The sequence below is a fragment of the Muntiacus reevesi genome, chromosome 15, assembly GCF_963930625.1.
Source record: "Muntiacus reevesi chromosome 15, mMunRee1.1, whole genome shotgun sequence".
NCBI lineage: Eukaryota > Metazoa > Chordata > Mammalia > Artiodactyla > Cervidae > Muntiacus > Muntiacus reevesi.
In genome coordinates this window covers 20901065-20923430 of record NC_089263.1, presented here as the reverse complement: position 1 = coordinate 20923430, position 22366 = coordinate 20901065, and the positions used below count along the sequence as shown (strand labels likewise).

Genomic DNA, 22366 nt, shown 5'->3' with positions numbered 1-22366 from the left:
GACTGCAGCCATGAAATTAAAAGACGCTTACTCCTTGGAAGGAAAGTTATGACCAACCTAGATAGCATATTAAAAAGCAGAGACATTACTTTGCCAACAAAGGTCCGTCTGGTCAAGGCTATGATTTTTCCAGTGGTCATGTATGGATGTGAGAGTTGGACTGTGAAGAAAGCTGAGCGCTGAAAAATTGATGCTTTTGAACTGTGGTGTTGGAGAAGACTCTTGAGAGTCCCTTGGACTGCAAGGAGATCCAACCAGTCCATCCTAAAGGAGATCAGTCTTGGGTATTCATTGGAAGGACTGATGAAGCTGAAACTCCAGAACTTTTGGCCACCTCATGCGAAGAGTTGACTCATTGGAAAAGATCCTGATGCTGGGAGGGATTGGGGGCAGGAGGAGAAGGGGACGACAGAGGATGAGATGGTTGGATGGCATCACCAACTCGATGGGCATGGGTTTGAGTAAACTCCAGGAGTTGGTGATGGACAGGGAGGTCTGGCGTGCTGTGATTCATGGGGTCGCAAAGAGTCAGGCACAACTGAGTGACTGAACTGAACTGGTAATAAGTCTTAAGGACAGTTAGTGAAATGCATCAGTGTTGTTCATCTTTTTCAAAATTGTCTAGGCTATTCTAGGCTCTTGGGATTTGCATATGAATTCTAAAATCGTCTTATTATTTCTACCCCAAAAGTCTGCTAGAATTTTGATTGAGATACTATTAGAATCTATAGATTAACTTGAGGAGAATTGATATGTTAATAATACTGATTCACTCAATCCATGAACTTGATATGTTGCTCCATTTATTTAAGTCTTTTTATTATATATTTCTCTCAGCAATGTTTCCTAGTTCTCCATGTAGAGGTTTGGAGGTCTTTTGTCAGATTTATCCCTAAGTATTTCATATGTTTTATGCTATTCTAAATGACATGATTTTAATTTATGATTGTTTGTAGTTAGTATATGGAAATACTATTATATTTTGCATGTTAAGCTTGTATCCTTCAACCTTGCTAAACTCACTTAGTAGTTATACTATCTTTTTGTAGATACCATAGAATTTTCAAGCTTCCCAGGTGGTGCTAGTGGTAAAGAACCTGCCTGCCAATACCAGAAAAGAGATGAGGGTTCGATCCCTGGATCTCAAAGATCCCCTGGAGGAGGGCATGGCAACCCACTCCAGGACTCTTGTCTAGAAAAATCTCATGGACAGAGGAGCCTGGTGGGCTACAGTCCATGGGCTCGCAAAGAGTGAGACACGACTGAAGTGACTTAGCACACAAGCACATGGGATTTTCTTTGTAGACAATCCTGTCTGTGAAAAAGGACTGCTTTACTTCCTTTCTAATCTCCATGCCTTTTATTTCTTTTTCTTACCCAATTGCACAAGCTAGAACCTCCAGTACAATGTTGAAAAAAATTAGTGAGAATAGGGGTTTCCCTGGTGGTCCAGTGGCTAAGACTTCATGCTCCCATTGCAGGGGCCCAGGGTTCAATCCCTGGTTGGGGAACTAAATCTCACAAGCTGCAACTAAAGATTCAATGTGCCAAAACTAAGACTCAGCACAGCCAAATTAAAAAAAGAAGGTGGTGAGAGCAAACATTCCTGTATTGTTCTTGATCTCAGTGGATCAGCGCTGTCTTTCACAATTAAGTATGAGGTTAACCATAGATTTTTGGAAGGTGGTCTTTATTAGACTGAGGAAGTTCCCTCATATTCCTAGTTGGCTCAGAATTTTTTTTCAGAAATGGATATTGAATTTTGTCAAATGCTTTCTCTTATCTATAGGCATCATATTGTTTTTCTTCTTATAGTCTGTTAATACGATGACATTGATTGATTTTTTTAATGTAAACCCAACTTTGGAGTCCTGGGATAAGCCCTTCTTGTTAATGACATATTATCCCTTTGTGTATTATTGTATTTGGTTTTCTAAAATTTTTAAAATAATTTTTACATCTTTGTTCATGAGGGTTATTGGTCTGTACCTTTAATGTGAGTATTGGTATGGGAAAGGGTTAGATCTACCATCTTGCTATTTGTTTTCTATTTGTCCCATCTTTGTTCTTTGTTTCTCTTTTCCTATTGCTCTACCTTCTTTCAGATTGTTTAAAAATTATTCTTTATCTCTTTTTTTTTACTTGTTAACTATAATTCTTTGTTGTTATTTTAGTGATAGCTTTAGCATTTATAGTATACATCTTTACCACAATCTACTTTGAAGTGATATTATATCACTTAAAATGCAGTATAAAAATCTTATAGCAGTCTAATTTCATTTCTTTTCTCCTAGCCTTTGTGTCACAGTTGTTTACTTCTACATATAATATAAACTCCACCATACATTGTTCTATACTTGCTTTATAAGTTGATTTTAGAGAGATTTAAATAATAAGAAAAATAAGTCATTATATCCACCCACATAGTTACCCTTCCAACACTCTTGATTCCCTCATCTAGATCTAACTTCTCATCTGGCATCATTTTCCTTCAGTTTGAAGACTGTCCTTTAATATTTCTTATAGTGCATCTCTGGTTTTTAATGTCTGATTCTTTCAGCTTTTGTATATTTGCAAAAGTCCTATTTCTCCCTTCTTGAAGGATATTTCACTGGTGAAGAATTCTAGATTGACACACTTCTGTTTTCATTTCTGTTTTTTACAGTTTCACTGTTTTCTCATTTGTATTGTTTTTGAGAAGAAATCTGCCATCATCCATATCTTGTTCCTCTGAATATAATGTTTTTTTTCTCTAGCTGTTTTTAATATTTTTCTCTTTATTGATGTTTTTAAGCAATTTGATTATGATGTGCTTTGGTGTAGTTTTCTTCGTGTTTCTTGTGCTGTAGGTATGTGGAATTCCTTGATGCTTGGGTTTGTAATTTTCATCAAATTTGGAATTTCTTATCCACTGTACCACCAGGGAAGTCCGGGTATATATTTCAATTTCTCTCAGATATAACCTAGAAGTAGAATTGCTAGTTATGGCAACTCTATAGATAATATTTTGAAGAACTAATTGTTTTCTGTTGCAGTTACATCATATCATATTTCTTTCAGGAGTATAGGAGGGTTTCCAATTTTTCCACATCTTTGCCATCACTTGCTATAATCTGTCTTATTTTGTCATAGACATCCTAATAGATGGGAAATGGTATCTTGTGATTGGTGGGGGTTTTTTGGCTATGCTGTATGGCTTGTAGGATCTTAGTTCCCTGACCAGAGATTGAGCCCATGGCCATTACAAGAAAAGCATCAAATCCTAACCACCAGGGAACTCCCTTATCTGCATGTATTTATTTTTTTTAAAGGAAACTTGGTAACAATACCTCAAGTGGAAAACCAGTATCAGTGATTTGTCATAAACAGAAGATGACTATAAAAATAAATCCTCTTATAAATCTATTTAATAAACAGAAGGCAAATATAAAAACAAATCTATTTATAAAGAAAATGAAAAATTTGTTTATAGGCTGACTTAAAGCATTTGCTGTGGTATGTAGATCTTACTTTGGGAAACACCCTTGTGCCTTGCACCTGCCTGGCTTAGTCACTGGGTATCTTTGGGCACCAGTTTCTTCATCAACAAAAAGAGTACCATTTTAAGTCGTAGATCTTTTAAGCCATAGAAACATTTTTTTTTCCCCAGCTAAAATATTTTCTGCAAGCTTGTTTATAAAACAAGAGTTGCCTGGTGGAAATGGAAATTGGGAGGCAGGGTGTCTGATGTTCCCCTCTCCAATCTCCCTCACCTGCCCTCTAGCCTCCACAGTTTCCAGAGCTCTAAGGAACCCAGTTTAAAAACCAGGGATGTAGGGTGGAAAGGGAGGTGGGAGGGGGGGATCGGGATGGGGAATACGTGTAACTCTATGGCTGATTCATATCAATGTATGACAAAACCCACTGAAATGCTGTGAAGTAATTAGCCTCCAACTAATAAAAAATAAATAAAAAATAAATTTAAAAAAATAAAAAATAAAAATAAAAACCAGGGATGTTATGGTCTTTGCTCCTCCACCCCCAGGTCCTTTCCCTGCCTTTTGTCTGTGTAAAACTTTAGTCAAAGAATAAATTTAATCAGAGAAATGAGAAATGCAGAAACAAAGGAAAGCAGTCAAAGGAGACCAAATAACAATAATGTAAAAAAAAAAAAAATAATAATGTAGTCATTAAGCAGAGTCAAGGACTTTTAGTTCCTTCTCAAGGGCCATAGATAATATTCTGAGCCATCACCTGTGAACTGTGAATGTCTTACAGATACTGAAACTACCCCCCACCAGGTGGAAGAAGTAACTACATGACGACAGACTACCCATGACACAAGCTGGCACAGTTCTGAGAACTGGCCTCAAAGAAATGGAAGCAAACCGACCCTGGAACTGAAGATTAACTATACCTAAAACAATCAAGGTGATGTTGGTCAGACCACCAGTGACCAATTTGAAGATGACTGTCCGAGATGACTGTGCTGTTTCTGCATGTAGCCCCCTCCCTTGGCCTATAAAAGCTCTCACTCACTGCTTGTCATGGGGGGGAAGTCGGCCTTTGGACCGATGTCCCTGAACAACTTGTCTTGCCCTCAAGTTGCTGGCATCTGAAATAAAGCAAACTTTCCTTTCCACCAACCTGGCCTGTTTACTGGCTTTGGGGCAGCAAGCAGCCAGACCCCATAGCTTTCGGTAACCCAAGGGCTTCCCCTGGTGGTCCAGTGACTAAAGCTCCTTTCTCCCAATGCAGGGGGCCCAGGTTCAATTCCTGATCAAAGAACTAGATACCACATATCATAACTAAGACCCGGCATGGCCTAAATAAATAAATAAATACTTAAAACAAAACAAAGAACAAAAGGATCTCAAACTGTTGCTCAGGAAAGTGGTTGGCTACATGAGAATCCCTTGTAGCTAACTAAAAATATTAACTAATGGGAAAAGAATTTGAATAAGAATAGATACATGTTGAAATGGTAAAGAATTTGCCTGCAATATAGAAAACCTGGGTTCGATCCCTAGGTTGGGAAGATCCCCTGGAGAAGGAAATGGCAACCCACTCCAGTATTCTTGCCTGGAGAATTCCATGGACAGAGGAGCCTGGCGGGCTACAGTCCACGGAGTTGCCAAGAGTCAGACACGACTGAGTGACTACCACTTCCACTTTCACTTATGTAAAACTGAATCACTTTGCTATACACTCGAAACTATCACAACATTGCTAATCAACTATACTCCAATATAATATAAAGAGTTGAAAAAAATATATTGACTCCTGGACCCCAATTCAGATTGCTGAATCAGACTACAGGGGTGGTCCCCAGCAGCTGGACGTCTCACTCAGGCTCTGGGTGTTCTGATCATTGCACTGATATGGCCCTCCCAGCTTGAATGGGCTGGGATCTCTGAATTTAGGAAACTGTTTATTCCTGTCCTCAGGTGTGAGAGCCACCTACTGTAACTGGAGCAGAGAATCAGATGGGAAGTGGCAAAATACCACAAAGATGCCACAAAGCTGCCTCTGAAGCTACCCAGCAAGACCTGCCCAGAGCTCCCAAGAGGCAAGCAAGGGAGTGGGCTCCCCATGACCCAGGAGCCTCAGGTGGGACAAGGACCAAAGTCCTCCTCACCCAACCCTGGCCGTGGCACAGGAGCTGACTCAGAGGCCCTCGGCCCATGTGCCTGCCCACTCCCATACCCCCTGGGGACTCACTTACCTCTTAAACCAGAGTTTCAGGCAGGGATGCCCTAGAGGTTTGACACACCTCAGCAGTTTTGGCCCCAGCAGCCGCTTGAGCAGGCTGTGGGCCAGGAAGACTAGGACCACACAGGTGAGGACGAACAGTGCCAGGGCCCTCTGGAAATTCAGGATGCAAGCGGTCAGCAGGAAGGCAGTATATGCTGGGAGTAGGTGGAGGATGAAACAGAGAAGGGATTATGGATAACAACAGTGGCTTCTTTGGGACCCTGCTGCCCTACCCGCAGCTCCACCTACTCCAGCCAGAGCTCTCAGAACCTTAGTTTCTTCATCTGGTAATGAGCACAGTTGTCTTGGCTTAGAATGTGTGTGAAAGGGCTTTGCAGACCCTAAAGTGCTGACCAAATGTGAGGGAGGTGTTTAAGGAGGACAGCATGAGGCTTCCCAGGTGGCTCTGTGGTAAAGAATTCCCCTGCCAGTGCAGGAGACACAGGAGACTTGGGTTTGATCCCTGGGTCAGGAAGATCCCCTGGAATAGGAAATGGCAACCCACCCCAGTATTCTTGCTGGGATAATCACATGGACAGAGGAGCCTGGCGGGCTACAGTCTGTAGGGTCATAAAGAGTTGGACATGAGTGAGTGATAGCGCGCGCGTGTGCATACACATACATACACACACACACACACACACACACGACAGCATGAATCTTTCTGAGCATCAGTGGAATGCCTGCCATATTCTAGAGCCTTGGTAGGTTCTGAGGAGGACAGAGACAGATAAGTCAGCTACTCCAGAAAAGCATTGACTTCTGTGTGCCAGGATCCCATTCTGAATATTAATCAATGATCATTTTTCTTCCTGGAATTTCCTTCTCCCCCTTTGCCCTTCTCCCCATTTGAGCAGCTAGGCCCGTCTGTGCTCTACTTCTAGAAAGGAATGTGAGCAGAGGAGAAATATCTCCCCCTGGCTTATGAACTTCAAGAGCCAGGACCCTTGAGGGGAAAGAGGTGGGATGGAATTGGGAGATTGGGGTTGACACATATGCAGTGCTGATAACGTGTATAAAATAGGCAACCGGAGGGAACATACTGTACAGCACAGGGAACTCTACTCAACACACTGGTGACCTGGATGGAGAGAAATCTAGAAGGGAGGGAATGTGGGTACCTGAATGGGTGTCTCATTTTGCAGTAGAAACACAGCAGGGCTTCCCCAGTGGCTCAGCAGTAAGTAATCTGCTTGCAATGCGGGAGCTGTAGGAGATGTGGGTTTGATCCCTGGGTCAAAGGGCATGGCAACACACTCCAGTATTCTTGTCTGGAGAATCCCATGGACAGAGGAGCCTGGCAGGCTACAGTCCATAGCGTCACAGAGTCAGACACAACTGAAGCGACATAGCACTCATGCACAAGAAGCATAGCAACACTGTGAAGCAGCTACATTGTAATCAAAATTAATTAATAAAAATAAAATAAAGACCTAGTGATTAAAAAAAAAAAGAACCAGGGCCCTTGAAGAATGGAAAAGACTTATAACCTTTCCAGCAGATAAAAAGTTTTGAGTGTCATCCCTACATACTCTCCTGCCAGCCTAGTTAGAGGATGCTGCTGGGTCCCAGAGAAACGGGCTCTGAGCCTGGGGAGGTGGCAATGGCCTGGGTGTGTTTGTGGCACTGTGAGTAAAAGAGCCCTGCCCCAGGGAGGCAGCAACATTTCACAGAGAGGGATGCCACGGGGGTGTGGATGAGAAGAGCCAGAGGAGGTTTCTGAGGTTGTGCACACCTCAGCAGGCATGAAGCAGGCACAGAAGTGATCTCTACGAGAGGCTCAGAGAGGAAGCACTTCCTGGGAGGGTCTTCATGGCTACCTGCAGAGGCAGAGAACGGAGGACCAGTTGGGGAAATGGACAGGCTAGCAGATACTTGAAAATTGCTAGTGTATAAGCACCACCAGATGGCCCAGTGGTAAAAAAATCCGCCTGCCAGTGCAGGAGATGCTGGAGACATGGGTTTGATCCCTGGGTCAGGAAGATCCCCTGGAGGAGGAAATGGCAACCCATTCCAGTATTCTTGCCTGGAGAATCCCATGGACAGAGGAGCTCGGCAGGCTGCAGTCCATGGAGTTGCAAAGAGTTGGACACGACTGACTTTGTTCCTTTGGGGTGCCCCTACACACTCCTAGCCCATGTGGTCCAGCAGAGCCTGACCCTCTTCATGGGAGGAGGACCCAGGGAGGAGCACATGGCCCGAGGTATGCCCTTCACAGACCTCCAGAAATACGGGCAAGAGGCTCACTCTTCTGAGACCGGGGACACGGAGGCCCTCAATGTCAGTCAGCCGCCAATATTATCTTGGCATCTGTGGAGAAAGCCCGCCTAAGGTGAGGAGGCCATTGCTCAGAATCAAAGCAAGTGCTGAGAACATGAGCTTGTACCATGCCTTCTTCAGAAAGTCCATGATGAGCCTTATCATAGAAGACATGATACAATAAAGACAGCAGAGAGCTGGAGGAAATAAAAATCACCCAAACATGGAGAAAGGAAGGGAGCTCCTGACAGCCAAGACGGAAGGGGAAGTAGGAAGGGGAGGGTCATTTCCACGACCTGCTAGATGGAATTCAACCATTTCTTCGAAAGAAACAAATCTGGGTCTGAGTGAAGGAGGACACAAGGGGAACCAGAAGGCCCTGCTCAGCTTCTGCCACAGGAAGCCTTCACTGCATCCGACATCCATTGGAGGAAACTGCCAGGGCCACGAGCCAGCCCCATCTCAGCAGGGGACCCCACTTTGACTTAATCACAAAGACTGGGGCCACCGCTGACATGTCTCCCTGTCCTCTCCCCTGTGTAGCCCCCACGAAGGTCTGGGTAACCACACCACCTCCCGCTTTTATTTTCCGCCTTCCACGCCAAGGCAAGCCTGCAGCCGTGAAGACATGCCCGTGCCTGGGCCCCGGAACCCTGCTCCCCTGTGCCCTGGGAACCTTGCTCCACTGGTCACCTCTGCCACCCCGCTTCTGCCCTTCTTTCCCCAAACTCCCTGCCTCAGTTCAGAAAGTCGGTCAAAGTGTCTCCCTTCACAAACACACCCTCTTCCTGGAAACCACCACACCCTTCTATTAATATTCCTGTCCAGGACTTCCCTGGTGGCAGTGGATAAGAATCCACCTTACAATGATCTGGGAATATTCCACATGCCGCGGAGCAACGAATCCCGTGCACGGAAACTACAGAACCTTCGCTCTAGGGCCGTTGAGCCACAGCTAACAAGCCCCTGGGCCACAACTACTGAAGCCCACACGCCTCAAGCCTGTGCTTCACAAGAGAAGCCACCGCAGTGAGAAGCTCCCGCACAGCAATGAAGAGTAGCCCCCACTCACCGCAACTAGAGAGAGCCTGTGCGCAGTAACGAAAACCTATCACAGCCAAAAATGAATACATAAATAAATGTGTATTCGCACCCAGTTCTCATAAAAAAGTTTCTCAGAAGAGCAGTGTAGACACAGTTTACTGTCTACACTGCCTCTCCTCCTGTTCTCCAATCCAGCTGTTGCACCTCTGCCCTGAGTCACCATGATCTCCTTGTCCCTAAAGTCCACAGGCACCGCTCCATCCTTGTCCTGCTGGTCTCCTCACTGCAGAGATGCTGGCCATCTTTCCCTCCCTCTTGCAACCCTTTGCTCCTGGTCTCGTGCTTGCTGCCCCACCTACACCCCTTTTCAGGCTGTCTCAGGGCCCCTCGTCTCCTCTACCTCCTTCTGTGTGACCGGTCTCCATGTTTCCAAACATGAGCCACCTCTCAATTCATTCTCCAAGCAACCCTGGGAAGCTTCTTCTCCTCCTGGAGGGCCTGGCAGCAGTTCCTTCCACACATTGTCCAAAACAACTTGCCATCCCCCTCCCGGTCGAGACCCCCTCCTCCACCTGTGGTCCCTGGCTCTAGGGAGCAGCATCACCCACCCTGCAGAACCCACCCACCAAGCAGAACTCCCCCAAGGCCCCCTTCGGTGATCAGCACAGTGATCAGCTCCCAGGTCTGACTGGTGTGGCTTCCTGAGGATCTCTCAGATCCACCCCCTCCATCCTCTCCACCCCTTCATCTTCTCCCACGTGTATAGTGGCTCTCATCTGTCTCCTTTTCCCATCTTTCCCGCCTGCCTCCTCTGGGTTTCCACAGTGTGAATCCAAGCTTGCCACTTCCCTGTTTAAATCCTTTGATGGCTCTCTCTGGCCTTGGGAGTAAAATCCAAGTCTCTCCAACCCCCCTTCCCAATACCTGGCCTCCTCCTCTGGCACTCCTGGTCTAGAGCCTTACCCTCCAGCCACTCGACTCTTTTATCGGCCGCCTGCCCACATGCTGCAGGTTGCACCTTTGCTCGTGTGTCCCCTACCTCCTCAGTCCTCTTCCTTCCCCTTTTACCTGGCTAATTGCTGTTCACCTTGAGAGACCAGAATGTTACCTCCTCCTGGAAGACCCCCAACCACCCCCACGATCCTTCCCTGGTACTGCCAGATGGCCCTGTGAATTATGTGGAAATATATGTTCCCCTCTCCCTTACTGATCAGAGAGTTACCTTGAGAATAAGATCTGGTCTGGCCTAATTCATATATCCCAGCTTCTGGAACAAGAGCTGGCCCTGAGTCGGTGCTCAAAACCCTTGTTGAGTTGTTGGGTAAGTGAATGACCCTGCCCTGAGACATGGATAGCTGGGTTGGAGGTGGCTGAAACCTGGGTGGTGGGGGCAGGGGGCTAGGCAGGAGTGACTGTCTCCCTGGAAGGGGCTGGGCCCAGAGCTCACCAGTACAGAGCAGGCCTATGCAGATCCAGCGGAACAGCTGTGCGTGCTCCCTGCAGAACTGTCTCACTCTCAGGGCTGGTTGCAGCCTCCTTCTCCTGGGGAGAAGACCAGCAGGGTCTAAGAGAGGCTCCCCCACCGGACTCCCACACCTGTGGGGATCCTCAACACTTTCAGGCAGAAACCACTCAGCTCCATCCCCAGTAAAATGGCAACACTGGCCTTGACATCCCATGGGGCCAAAGGTCAACCCTATATCAGAGGAAACTGAAGAATGCCTTGACTCCAGCCATGAAATTGAAAGACGCTTGCTCCTTGGAAGAAAAGCTGTGACAAACCTAGATAGTGCATTAAAAAGCAGAGACATCACTTTGCTGACAAAGGTCCATATAGCCAAAGCTATGATTTTTCCAGTAGTCATGTATGGATGTGACAGTTGAACCATAATGGAGGTTGAGCACTGAAGAATTGATGCTATCAAATTGTGGTGCTGGAAAAGACTCTAGAGAGTCACTTAGACTGCAAGGAGATCAAACCACTCAATCTTAAAGGAAATCAATCCTGAGTGTTCATTGGAAGGACTAATGCTGAAGCTGAAGCCCATTACTTGGGCCACCTGAGGTGAAGAGTGACTCATTGGAAAAGACCCTGATGCTGGGGAAGATTGAAGGCAGGAGGAGAAGGGGACAACAGAGGATGAGATGGTTGGATGGCATCATCGACTCAATGAACTTGAGTTTGAGCAAACTCCGGGAGGTGGTGAAGGACAGGGAAGCCTGGTGTGTTGCAGTCCATGGGGTCACAAAGACTCAGTCCTTCACTGTTTACGGCCTCTGTCTGTCCGAACCAGCTGTTCCTCAGCCTGGAGCAGCTCCACTAATTACCACAGTGATGCTCCAGGCTCCAGGGCTTGGGAAAGAATGAACTGAGACAATAAGGAAGAACATCACCCACATAAAGAAATGCACCAACCACGATGGCTGCCTCCCCTTGCCTGTCCCATTTCCACCTGTCTGAGGAGCAAGGAGGAGCCTTCGGAGGCACTCAGCTCGGTACTTACACCTGTGGAACCTTATCCTCTGAGTAACAGCTCCTCCCAGAAAGAGGGAGGTATCAACAGCAGCCATTTGGCACCCCCACTGCCTTCTGAATCTGGAGCAAATACCAGTTCTTGTCTGGTCACTTGATCACTTGACTGTCCCCAGAGGAAAGACTGAATAGGTCCCTGGGGACCTGAATAGCCTCTGAGGTCCCCCAGCCTGAGCATATAGGAGATGGTCACTCACATTCATTCAGTGACCACTTTTTAAAGGAAACTCTCCTCTCTCTGTCCCCACCTCCCACTGCTGTTCAGTTGCTCAGTCATGTTCGACTCTTTGCAGCCCCGTGGACTGCAGCACACCAGGCTTCCCTGTCCTTCACTATCTCCCCACCTCCTAAGTGAGACATTTTTCTTCAGTCTCACCCCAAGGCAGGCAGACAGACTCTGCCCCATTCCATGCTTGAAAACTGCAGGACTCTATGGGGCTCCTGGGCTCAGAAACCTTCCAGCATCCACGACCTTCCTTGAGTCCCAAAGGGCAGGTTCAAGCAGTTGCTAATCAGGGAAGGGAGTGGAGGCAGAGACAGGGAGGAGCAGCCAAGAAACAATAATGCAGCCTTGGGTTAGGTCCTGATTCAGCCTCAAGGAACACAGGTAGCAGTATTTTTGAGCTTTTTACCGAACTAAAACTCAACAAATGGAAAATGTCAGCATTCTTCATTCCCGAAAAGACCACCTGAGGCCAGATTAAAGAAACCAGATAAACTCATCAAGAGATCACCTGAGACTGATTAAAGGCGTGCAGGCCCTGCACACACCCTAATCTTGTCAGCGCCCCACCCTTGTCAGCTATAAAACTCACCAAATCCACCTGGGTGGGGACACACAGTTTTGAGGGCATGAACCCACTGTATCCCCTTTTCGGCTGGCAAACCAAGCTACTCTTTTCTGTTTCACTCAGAACTCTGTCTCTGAGATTCGATTTGGGACCAGTGCACAGAGGCGTGTTTGTGGCTTCACATTCTCATCAGCTCAGGGTTTGGCCAGTGAGGACCTCGCAGTAGGCCTGGGTGTCAGCAGGATGAGCCCTAGGCTTCATTTGCTGCCTGTGTGACCTGGGCCCATTTCTCTCCCTCCCTGGGCTTCAGCCTCCCCATGTGAAACAAGGGGCCTGGGCTAGTCTAGGGGGTTTCAAACTAAGCCTCAGGATTCCCTGAGGAGCCCTAGAAACCGGATGGGGTAGAAGGCAGCTGGTGAGTTGAGAGGGGGCCAGGTTGGTTCAGGGCCCCTATCCAGCTTTAACCAGAGCAGCCCCCCAGTATAAACTGAGGTTCCCAATGGGAACCTGCTTCAAAGCAGGTTGGGAAACTGGCCTGGCTCACCACTGAGGCAGAGGCCAACAGAACTCACTTGTTTCTAAAACACGTTTACTCCGTCCTTCAACAAAGGTTCAGGGAGCCCCCTCCTCATCAGGGGGCCAGATTCCCCACCTCCGCTCCCCACGGGGGCCTCCTTCCCAAGCCAACCAGCCCATGTCCCTCCTGGAGACCACCTACCATCCCGAGGAGGGCTTTGGGCCAGCCTTGCTCCAGCTGTCCCCAACTTCCAGAGGGCTTGCGTTGCTGCCAGGGTCTCGGCCTTCCTCCTAAAGCCACCAGAGAAGGAGCAGATTGTGCCTCCCACCTCAAGGGAGAGCTATGGCTGGGGGCCTGGAGTGCGGAGAGACCCAGGCTGCCACCAGTGTGCCCAAGGGCACCTCAGGAGTGTGCTGGGGTGGGGGCTAAGCACAGGGAACAACCGGAGGGAACTTAATTCCAGAGTGTGCCCTGAGTACCTACTGTGTACTGTGATCTGTGCTAGACTCATTCTGCCCTCCGGGAGCTCGTGGTCTGTGTTGGAGGGCGGGGAATGAGGGGGTGGGGGGGTTGGTATTGTGAGAAGAAGCCAATTCTGACCCTATGACAGAACTGTTTCTTTGACTTGCTTTTCGTTGTTTTTTTTAATTATTACGATGGCCCGCCTCAGGGGACTCTGCCCCTATGCTTGACTGTTAAACTAAAGTGCCTTTGTTCAGGACCCTGTTCACTTGTAGACGGCAGGAAGGAAGAAATTAACACATCCCCTGCCTGAGGCTTGCCATTCTAGGAAATGTTTGCAAGATTAATGGCTTTTTTCTTGGCTCCCTCACCTCCCCACATCTCTGATCTATAAAAGAACCTGGCATCCAGACCCCGATAAGATGGTTATTTTGAGGCGCTAGCCCACCATCTTCTGAGCTCCCTGAATAAAGTCTTTCCCTTGCCTCAACCCTTTGTCTGTCGGATTCATTGGCCTGTGTGCAACGAGCAGAGTGAGCTTGGACTTGGTAACAGAAAGTAAGCTCAGACAATAAAGAATTTCCCTGCAATGCAAGAGACCAGGGTTCGATCCCTGGGTCGGGAAGATCCCCTGGAGAACGAAATGGCTACCTGCTCCACTATTCTTGCCTGGCGAATTCTATGGATGGAAGAACCTAGCTGGCTAAAGCCCATGGGGTCACAGAGTCAGACAAGACTGAGTGATTATCAGTTTCACTTTCAACAGGAGGTTGGGAAGGAAGAGGGTGTCACGCTAGGCTCCAAAGTACTAGGTGGTGGGCCTCAACCTGGCCATTCCAGAGCCAGGACAAGATTGCTGGCTCCTCAGAGGCGGGGGCTTCCCCAGAGATTCCCCCACGCCCTCTTTGTGAGGCTTCTCCTTATGTTTTAGATCAAAGCTCAAATGTCACTTCCCGGTGGAGCCATTCCCTGACCTTTCCAACAAGGACAGGCGGTACTGGCTCAAGGTGGGTGTGCACAGATGTTTCCCAGGGATGAAGGAGACTGCTCTGTGCAGGGGGTGGGGAGGGGAGGTCAAAACCCTGGGGGGGTTCGGGAGGGGCGGTTCCCAAGTGGTCACCAAAGAGGTGAGGAGGAGATAGGGGTGGGAGGCAGATGGTGGACGAAGGACCCTCCCACCAGGTGGGGGTGGGGGGGCACACCAGGATGGGGGAGGGGACAGACCAGACTTTCCAACAGCTCAGCCCCCTTGTTGTCCAAACCGTTGGCCACTGAGGCGAGAGAGATGGACTCTCTTCCTCTGGGTGTGTCGTCCTCCATGAGCCAGACCTTGCAGCTGAAAGACAAAGTCAGGGCCCAGAGCTGAAAGGAGGCCAGGCAAGCGCTGGCACAGCCTCTCCCGTCCCAGAGCTCAGCCCTCGATACGTCAGGGCCTCAGGGACAGAGGAGGGGCCGCTTCCTGCTCTCCTGAACCTGTGAGGGGCGACTCCTTGTAAGTCTGGGAAGTCAGGCAGAAACTGGGCAAGCTCCACCCACTTCACAGGGAAGGAAAAGGAGGAATTCTGTGTAGCATGTGTATGTGTCTGATACAGAGGCATTTTTCTGAAAACATGCCCTAGCTTTCATCACCCCCTACAACAGTTTAAAACCATTGCTATCAGGTGATATTTTCATTGCTATTATGTGATATTTTCATTGCATCATGTGCTCCCATCTCTGAAAGACAGAAATATCCTGAAGACATCATTCTAGTCCCTGAATCCAACTGTATCTGAAATCAGTACTCCCTCCTGGACTTTTCAATTACAAGAGCCAATATAATTGGTAATTTTTTTTTCTTTCTTTCTTTTCTCTTAGGGGGTGCTGAAGTTCAGTTTGTGGGCCTAAACTCATCTATAAATAAGAGCCCTAACTAACACCCTATGTCTCTCCACTCCTGCCCCCTCTCTTTCTCCCTTTTGGGTAGTACCCTACCCTGTCCAAATGCCAGCCTGACTAATCTCACATACCCGGGGGCAAGCCCAGAGGGCCACACACAGGTGCACACAGGACCCCCAGGGACATGTAGGGAAGTAAACACACAGGCAGAGCCTGGGAAAGCCCAGCCACCCTCGCACACACGCAAACGCAGACGCACAGCTGCACCGAGGGGGGACACGCTCCGCTCCCTACTCACGTATTTGTGGTCAACACGTCCCTCTGGGGGACAGACGCAAGTGCGTGTTTCCACGGGGATGGGCTGGATCCAACTTGCTTGCGCTTTGGCCGGCCTTCTCATTTCACTGGAAATCCCTGGGCAGAGTCCAGAGTTGAAGGAGGCTGGGCCTCCCACCTGGCTCTGTCCAGCACCAAATCCAGAGCCCTGGGCCACGGCCGGGGTAGGGACTCTAGCCTCTGTCAGGGAAAAGAGGAAACGGGGCAAGTGGGCCCCATTCTGGACCTGGCCCTTGGAACTCCTGCCTAATGACTAAATCTGCCTTCCTCATCTATGATGTCCTCCTCTCCACTCTTCTCCCAAACAGGCCCACCTCTTCCAAGAAGCCCCCCTTTATTACTATCACTCTCCCATGTCCCCTCCTGGGGCCTCCTTTTCCACCCGTCATCAGGGCTTTTCAGTTTTCTAGATCATGTATTTTATCTTTCATTCTGTAATTTTCCCAGTCTCCCTTTTTCTCACTACATCAGTAATTATAACAGCAACCTATTTTCCTGAGCTTGAAGATAAGAAAAGCAGTGTAGTACCACAAACAGTAAAAGTGTTTCAGGTCTAAGAGGTCTTGAAAACAAAACAAAATCACGCAGTTTGCCTCTTTGTTTCACTGCTTTTTAACTGACACCTAAGCAACGGCATGCAAAGTCAATGGACAAACCCTTTAATGTTTTAATCCTGGAACTAAATATTAAACTTATCTGACAGGACTGACAACACCTCTTTAATAATTAATCAGACACACTCGTGACAGAATCCTTTGTGATGCATAAACACTTCCTGGTAAAACAGAGAGGGAATTACCAGCACAGGCTGGTTGTTTTGGAAATCTGAGGACCAGGATGGGTGAAGGGCAGGGGTACCTCTTCTCTTAACAACCTTTTTTTGGCCACTTTGATTACCAAAGTTACACATGCATCATTGAACATTTAAACGTTATAGAAACAGACAGAACACAGAAAGTTAAAAGTCCCTCTAATCTGAGCCTTCCAGAGATGACCACCACTGAGCTTGTGGAATTTTTCTCCAGATTTTTTCTTAAGTGGATACTCTTTTTTTAAGTGGTTACTCATTTTATAAAAGAGGCTCATAGCCTGCCAGCTTTTTTTTGCAATTTGTTCTTTTGGTTGGAGATCCATACTGTGCCCTGCTCACTCTGTTGGGGGCTCAGGGGCTGCCTTGATCATAAACTAAATGCTTGTGGCATACTTCTGGTTTATCCTGAGCAGAACACTTGGCACCCGGGGTAGCCTCCACAGGGATGGGCTTGCAGCTGCCCTGTGGGGTGGGTGGAGGGGCTCATCAAGCCCCAGCAAAGGGCAGACTGGACTGTACCTGCTTCTCTGCCTCTGCCCCTTCAAACCTCTCCGTCCCTCCCCTCGCCTCTCCCCTCCCTGCATCCTCCTCCCTCTTCTCCCCTCCCCTCCTTGGTTGGTTTCTCTTGGTGCCCAGAGAGAAGCCAGGAGACATGCCACATCTAGGAGTAACCAAAATTGTTTCGAAACATTCCCTACACTGTGTCCTAGAACCTTGACATCTCTGTGTGCCCTGATCTCTCCAACAAGGACTTAATAGGCTGCGCCTCTTGAAATGGGGCTTCCCTGGACCTCCTGCAATGCAGGAGACCCCAGTTCAACCCCTGGGTCGGGAAGATCCCCTGAAGAAGGAACTGGCAACCGGCTCCTATATTTAACAAACTGTGAACTTACAGCCCAAAGAACTAGATTCAGTCCTGGCTCTGCAAGTTAGCATGTTTCCTTATTTGCAAAACAGTGGAAGTGGGTAAGAGTGCCTTTCTCATAAAAAAATATTGATGGGGATTAAATGAGCTAATACAGGTGAGCTATTTGGCAGACAGCCTGGCACCATTGAGCTGACAGGTGTTGTCGCTGCCCCAGGTCCCATCTCAGAGCTGTCTGGACATACTGTTCTCCTCCTCCAGGCCAGGAGATCCTCTGTTGCCTCCCTGCTCCTGCCCTGAAGGAGGGGCTGCCAACAGTGATCCTGGCCCCCCTGAAGCCCGATTCTCTTTCCAGGTAGAACTTGGCTGAGAGGCCCAGGTGGGGCAGCTGGGAGGCTGGGTGGGTTAAGATGAATCCCCAGGGAAAGAACAAGAGCTGGAGGACCCTTTGGGTCCCAGCTGCACCGATCCAACTGTGTGACCTCCATGTGTCACTTGACCCTCTGTGGCCTGCTTCCTGAGGAGATGATCTCACTGGGGAGGTAGAGTGAGGCCAGTGACTGAGCAGGACTGGGGTGCTGCGTCCAGGGCAGGGGGGTGCAAGGAACATACATTTCTAGCAGTAAAGAACCCACCTGCCAATGCAGGAGGTATAAGAGATGCCGGTTTGATCCCTGGGACAGGAAGATCCCCTGGAGCAGGGCATGGCAACCTACTCCATTATTCTTGCATGGAAAATCCCATGAACAGAGGAGCCTGGTGGGCTACAGTCCAGGGGGTCACAAAGAATTGGACACAATTGAAGTGACTGAGCACACAGACATGCATATATATGTGTGAATATATATATGTGTGTGTGTGTGTATGTGTGTATATATATATATATATATATATCAGTTTAGTTCAGTTGCTCAGTCGTGTATGATTCTTTGCAACCCCACAAACTGCAGCACGCCAGGCCTCCCTGTCCATGACCAACTCCTAGAGCTTATTCAAACTCATGTCCATCGAGTCGGTGATGCCATTCAACCATCTCATCCTCTGTTGTCCCCTTCTCCTCCCGCCTTCAATCTTTCCCAGCATCAGGGTCTTTTCCAATGAGTTAGTTCATCACATCAGGTGGCCAAACTATCAGAGCTTCAGCTTCAGTCCTTCCAGTTAATATTCAGGGCTGATTTCCTCAGCATTGACTGGTATGATCTCCTTGCAGTCCAAGGGACTCTCAAGAGTCTTCAACACCACAGTTCAAAAGCATCAATTCTTCTGCGCTCAGCTTTCTTTATAGTCCAACTCTCTCATCCATACATGACTACTGGAAAAACCATTGTTTTGACTAGATGGACCTTTGTCGGCAAAGTAATAATGTCTCTGCTTTTTAATATGCTGTCTAGGTTGGTCATAGCTTTTCTTCCAAGGAGCAAGAGTCTTTTAATTTCAAGGCTGCAGTCACCATCTGCAGTGATTTTGGAGCCCCCCAAAATAAAATCTTTCACTGTTTCGATTATTTCCCCATCTATTTGCCCTGAAGTGGTGGGACCGGATTCCATGATCTTAGCTTTTTGAATGGAGCCAACTTTTTCACTCTCCTCTTTCACTTTCATCAAGAGGCTCTTTCTTCCAACCAAAACAAAACAGAAGCACTTGGAAAGATTTATAATGATGAGGCTGCTCCGTCTCTCCCATCCCTGTCCCCTTCATCAGAGGCAAGCCCTTCCCTGTTTCTGGCTTCAGTTCTCTGGGGCCACTCCTATTTCAGAGGGGTTTCTGGTCAAGTGGTAGAGAATCCCTTCTCCTTTCCAGGCTCTGATATAACGCAGAGGATATTTTTATAAGCGGTGAGACATTCAGAACTGTATGTAAACATCTTCAGAAGGGCTACAACAACCTCCTTATGTTCTTGTCCCAGTTTTGCCCACACTTCTTGGGTCTTCACCGATGAAGTCTATTTCATCATATCGATTCATGTGTCCAAACAGTGGCTAAAAACCAGAGGGTTTTTCCTTAGCTAAGTTCATAAGCAGAACCATGTCATTCCTCTTTCCTAAACCTGCTTCTCTCTCTCTCTCTCTCTGGGAAGTTAGCAAAAGGGACATTGAATGTGATGTTTTTTTTCTCATTTGGGGCATTGAAAACTGGGGTTCCTATAGTCCTAGTAGGAATATTCTAAATTAGAAAGTATGTATGAATTCCGACGACACAGAGCAAAATACCAAAATTGAAGAAATGTCTTAGACATCGATACCCTCTACTTGTAACTCTTATCCACTTTTCCTAGAAGGGGACCCTACCGAGACTGAGGGCAGAGTGCCCTTTCAGCACACCTACAGCAAGTCTGGGTGTTCACAGGGGAAGGAAATACTCCAAACACCGGAAAGGCCAAAGTTCCTTGCCCCCAACTTACTTGCCACGACTATCCCAGCATCTCCTGACAGAGTCCACCCCTTGACCCCTTTGAGTCATTAGAAACAGATGGGCAGAAACAGCCATTACCCACTACGAGGTGAAAGAATGGGTCTGGGGCCCATCTCTCTCAGCAACAGTAAAGGGCCAGTAAAGTAAGCACACCTTGATCTTTTCATAAGATCTTATAGAAAAGTTCACATGAATTTCTTGGCCAACCCAGTATTTAACTGACTGCTACTCTGTGATGCATGTTTCCCTTGTTGCTGTGGTTTTACACACACACATACACGTGTGTGTATATATATAGTGATTTTTTAAAAAATATGTATCTATTTTTGGCTGTGCTGGGTCTTTTGCCGGGAGCCAACACACGAGACCCTACCCCTAACAAGGCCATAGGGGAGAAAACCTGATGGGCAAGGCGAATCAGGTTTTCAGGGGTTTCACAAAGGCCAGCTTAGGAGATCCCACCCATGACAAGGTCACGAGGAGAAAGCCTGACAGGCAAGGCAGATCAGGTTTTCAGGGATTTCGAAAAGCTGCCCCCGGCTCTCACCTTAAAGATGATATCTGTCTTTCTGATGCCTGCCTCAATGGACTACTCCCTAATTTCTTTGACACAGGCAGGAAGGCCTTCCCCGATCTCTTCCCAAATAAGAATCAATTTAGAACTTTAATCAATAAGTTTCCCAGGTGGTGGTATTTTATGAGATTATTTAGGGTGAAAGAAGTGTTTTAATTTAAACTCCTTTGCTGGTAGTTTGTTAGCCAAATGCATTTATGTGCTTGGTACTAATATGCATGATTGCTTATAATATCCTAATCATAAAATAGCATAAAGAACCTGATTATATAAAAGCCCTAATAGATATAGAGCCCTTTTAAGGGGTAAAAGAGTCCTATTAGAAAACATAAGAAAAATTATTCTATAGGTGGTTATTGGGTTGTGATTTGCTTGCTGTGTTTTGCTTGCTGTGTTTTTGCCTTTAATGTGCTAAGGTTGTGTTATAAAAACCATTGTTAATATAGTTAAAGATCTAGAGAAATAAGAACTTAGCCCTAGTGTGGTAACAATGAGATGGTTGTTAATTGTCAGCCAGGAGTACTAGGCAGAAGCTGCCTCACTGAAGCTGCAGAGTCTGTATGGGGTAAACTTCTTAGATAAATGCAACGGACAACTTTTGCAGAAAGATTAATTTTTGTATTAACAAGAATATAATTCTACTCTGTACTATTTCCCTATGACTCTGTTACCTTTCAGTTAAGGTCACCATAAAAATGGAAAATAGGTTTACAATCACCTGACCTGCATGAAATGTTAATAGCCTCAAGGGCAGAAGATCATGTGCTAAAAATTACTATAGAATTAGAAAGCAAAAAAATCCTGCTTTTCCTAAAAATCAAAATGATGTAATGCTAATCCTGTGTAATCATGAGTAAGCATCTTGTACCTTGAAAACGTTCTGTGAAAGGGTGTAAGACCGGTTGTCAAAAAGTAAAACACAGATTTGGCCCTATCAAGGCTGATCTCACGTGTCTTCTCTCTCTCTCGCCGACGCCGTTCATCCTGAGGGTACCCCCTGGATCCTGTCGAGGCTGGACCCCAGCAGTCTGTATTGCTGCACGGGCTTTTCTCTGGTCGTGGAGAGTGCGGGCTACTCTTTGTGGCAGTGCGCCAGCTTCTCCTTGCGGTGGTTTCTCTTGTTGTGGAGCACAGGTTCTAGAGCACAGGCTCAGTAGCGGTGGCACATGGGCTTAGTTGCCCCATGGCATGTGGGATCTTCCTGGACCTGGGACTGAACATGTGTCCCCTGCATTAGCAGGCAGATTCTTATCCACTGAACCACCAGGGAAGACCCTGTTGCTGTTGTTGCTTTATCTTCTACCCCTCTTGCCTTTCCATCTCATATTAGCCATTCATATGCGAGGTTGAGATGTTCCCTTTTTCAGTTTGAACTGGGTTAAATTGTTCCACCAACGTGGGTGTTAATTCAGGTTATCCTGTTGGACCTGGGGATGCTACCCCTGGTTTTGGTTTTATACCAGAGCTTACATCCTCTTCTGGGAGGCACATCATTTTCTGCCAGCCATGGAGGGAGCGGGGGCATTAGTTTGGACCTCCATAGCCTTGTTGGTCCAGAGCGTGATACCGAGTGACAGTTGATGAGCTGGTTAATCGTACAGGCAAAGATCGTCCCGTGATTGTTCCATCTTCTCCCTCTGTCAGGGGAGTACCCTGATGTGGCACCCATGGGGCTTTACAGCAAATCCAGCCATTTGTACGGAAGTTTCCATGAAGAGGACTGTATGCCTCCTGGGAAGATCTCATAAAATGAATCTACCGCTGGCCAGCAGAGTCATGGGGAAGATGCTGACAGATGGAGCATCTCAGCTAACTACAGTTGTTAGGAAGAACAAAAATGGGCATCTCTGAGTGTCACATCCAGACACTGAAACTCTCCAGGTCTTGTATCTTGCTTCCCTCCACCTGGGTGGAATTCCAGTAAAAATATCAATCGTGCCACAGACCGCAAGTCACAACCTCCACTGACTTTCCTCTGACTAGCACTGACTGTTCTTCCTGTGTGGACTTGCCAAGTCTATATCACGACTCACTTTGAAACTCTTTCCATGGCACTGTGCCTTAAAAGTAAGAGTCATTCTCCCAAAGATTTTGTCTAATGCCCTTCAGGTCTGTGGCTACTGGGGTTTGTGGAGAACCCACCCCAGGAGC

At 47.3% G+C, this 22366-nt stretch overlaps 1 protein-coding gene across 2 annotated transcripts in view; it reads right to left on the bottom strand.

Moving 5' to 3' along the window:
* SLC28A1 (solute carrier family 28 member 1) overlaps window positions 1–15687 on the bottom strand; it is a 107425-nt gene extending 91738 nt beyond the window's left edge. Inside the window, exons 1-5 of one of the 2 annotated variants that reach the window (XR_010659118.1) lie at window positions 15516–15687; window positions 14564–14675; window positions 13079–13167; window positions 10484–10578; window positions 5705–5888 (exon numbers count right to left, since the gene is read on the bottom strand). Coding sequence is in view for 1 of the 2 variants with exons in the window: in XM_065906399.1 (XP_065762471.1) it covers window positions 5705–5888; window positions 10484–10578; window positions 13079–13167; window positions 14564–14659 (464 nt within the window). In the remaining variant the exon portion in view is untranslated. The remainder of the gene's footprint in view (window positions 1–5704; window positions 5889–10483; window positions 10579–13078; window positions 13168–14563; window positions 14676–15515) is intronic. The other variant, XM_065906399.1, reaches the window with a different exon arrangement.
* Window positions 15688–22366: the final 6679 nt, after the last annotated feature.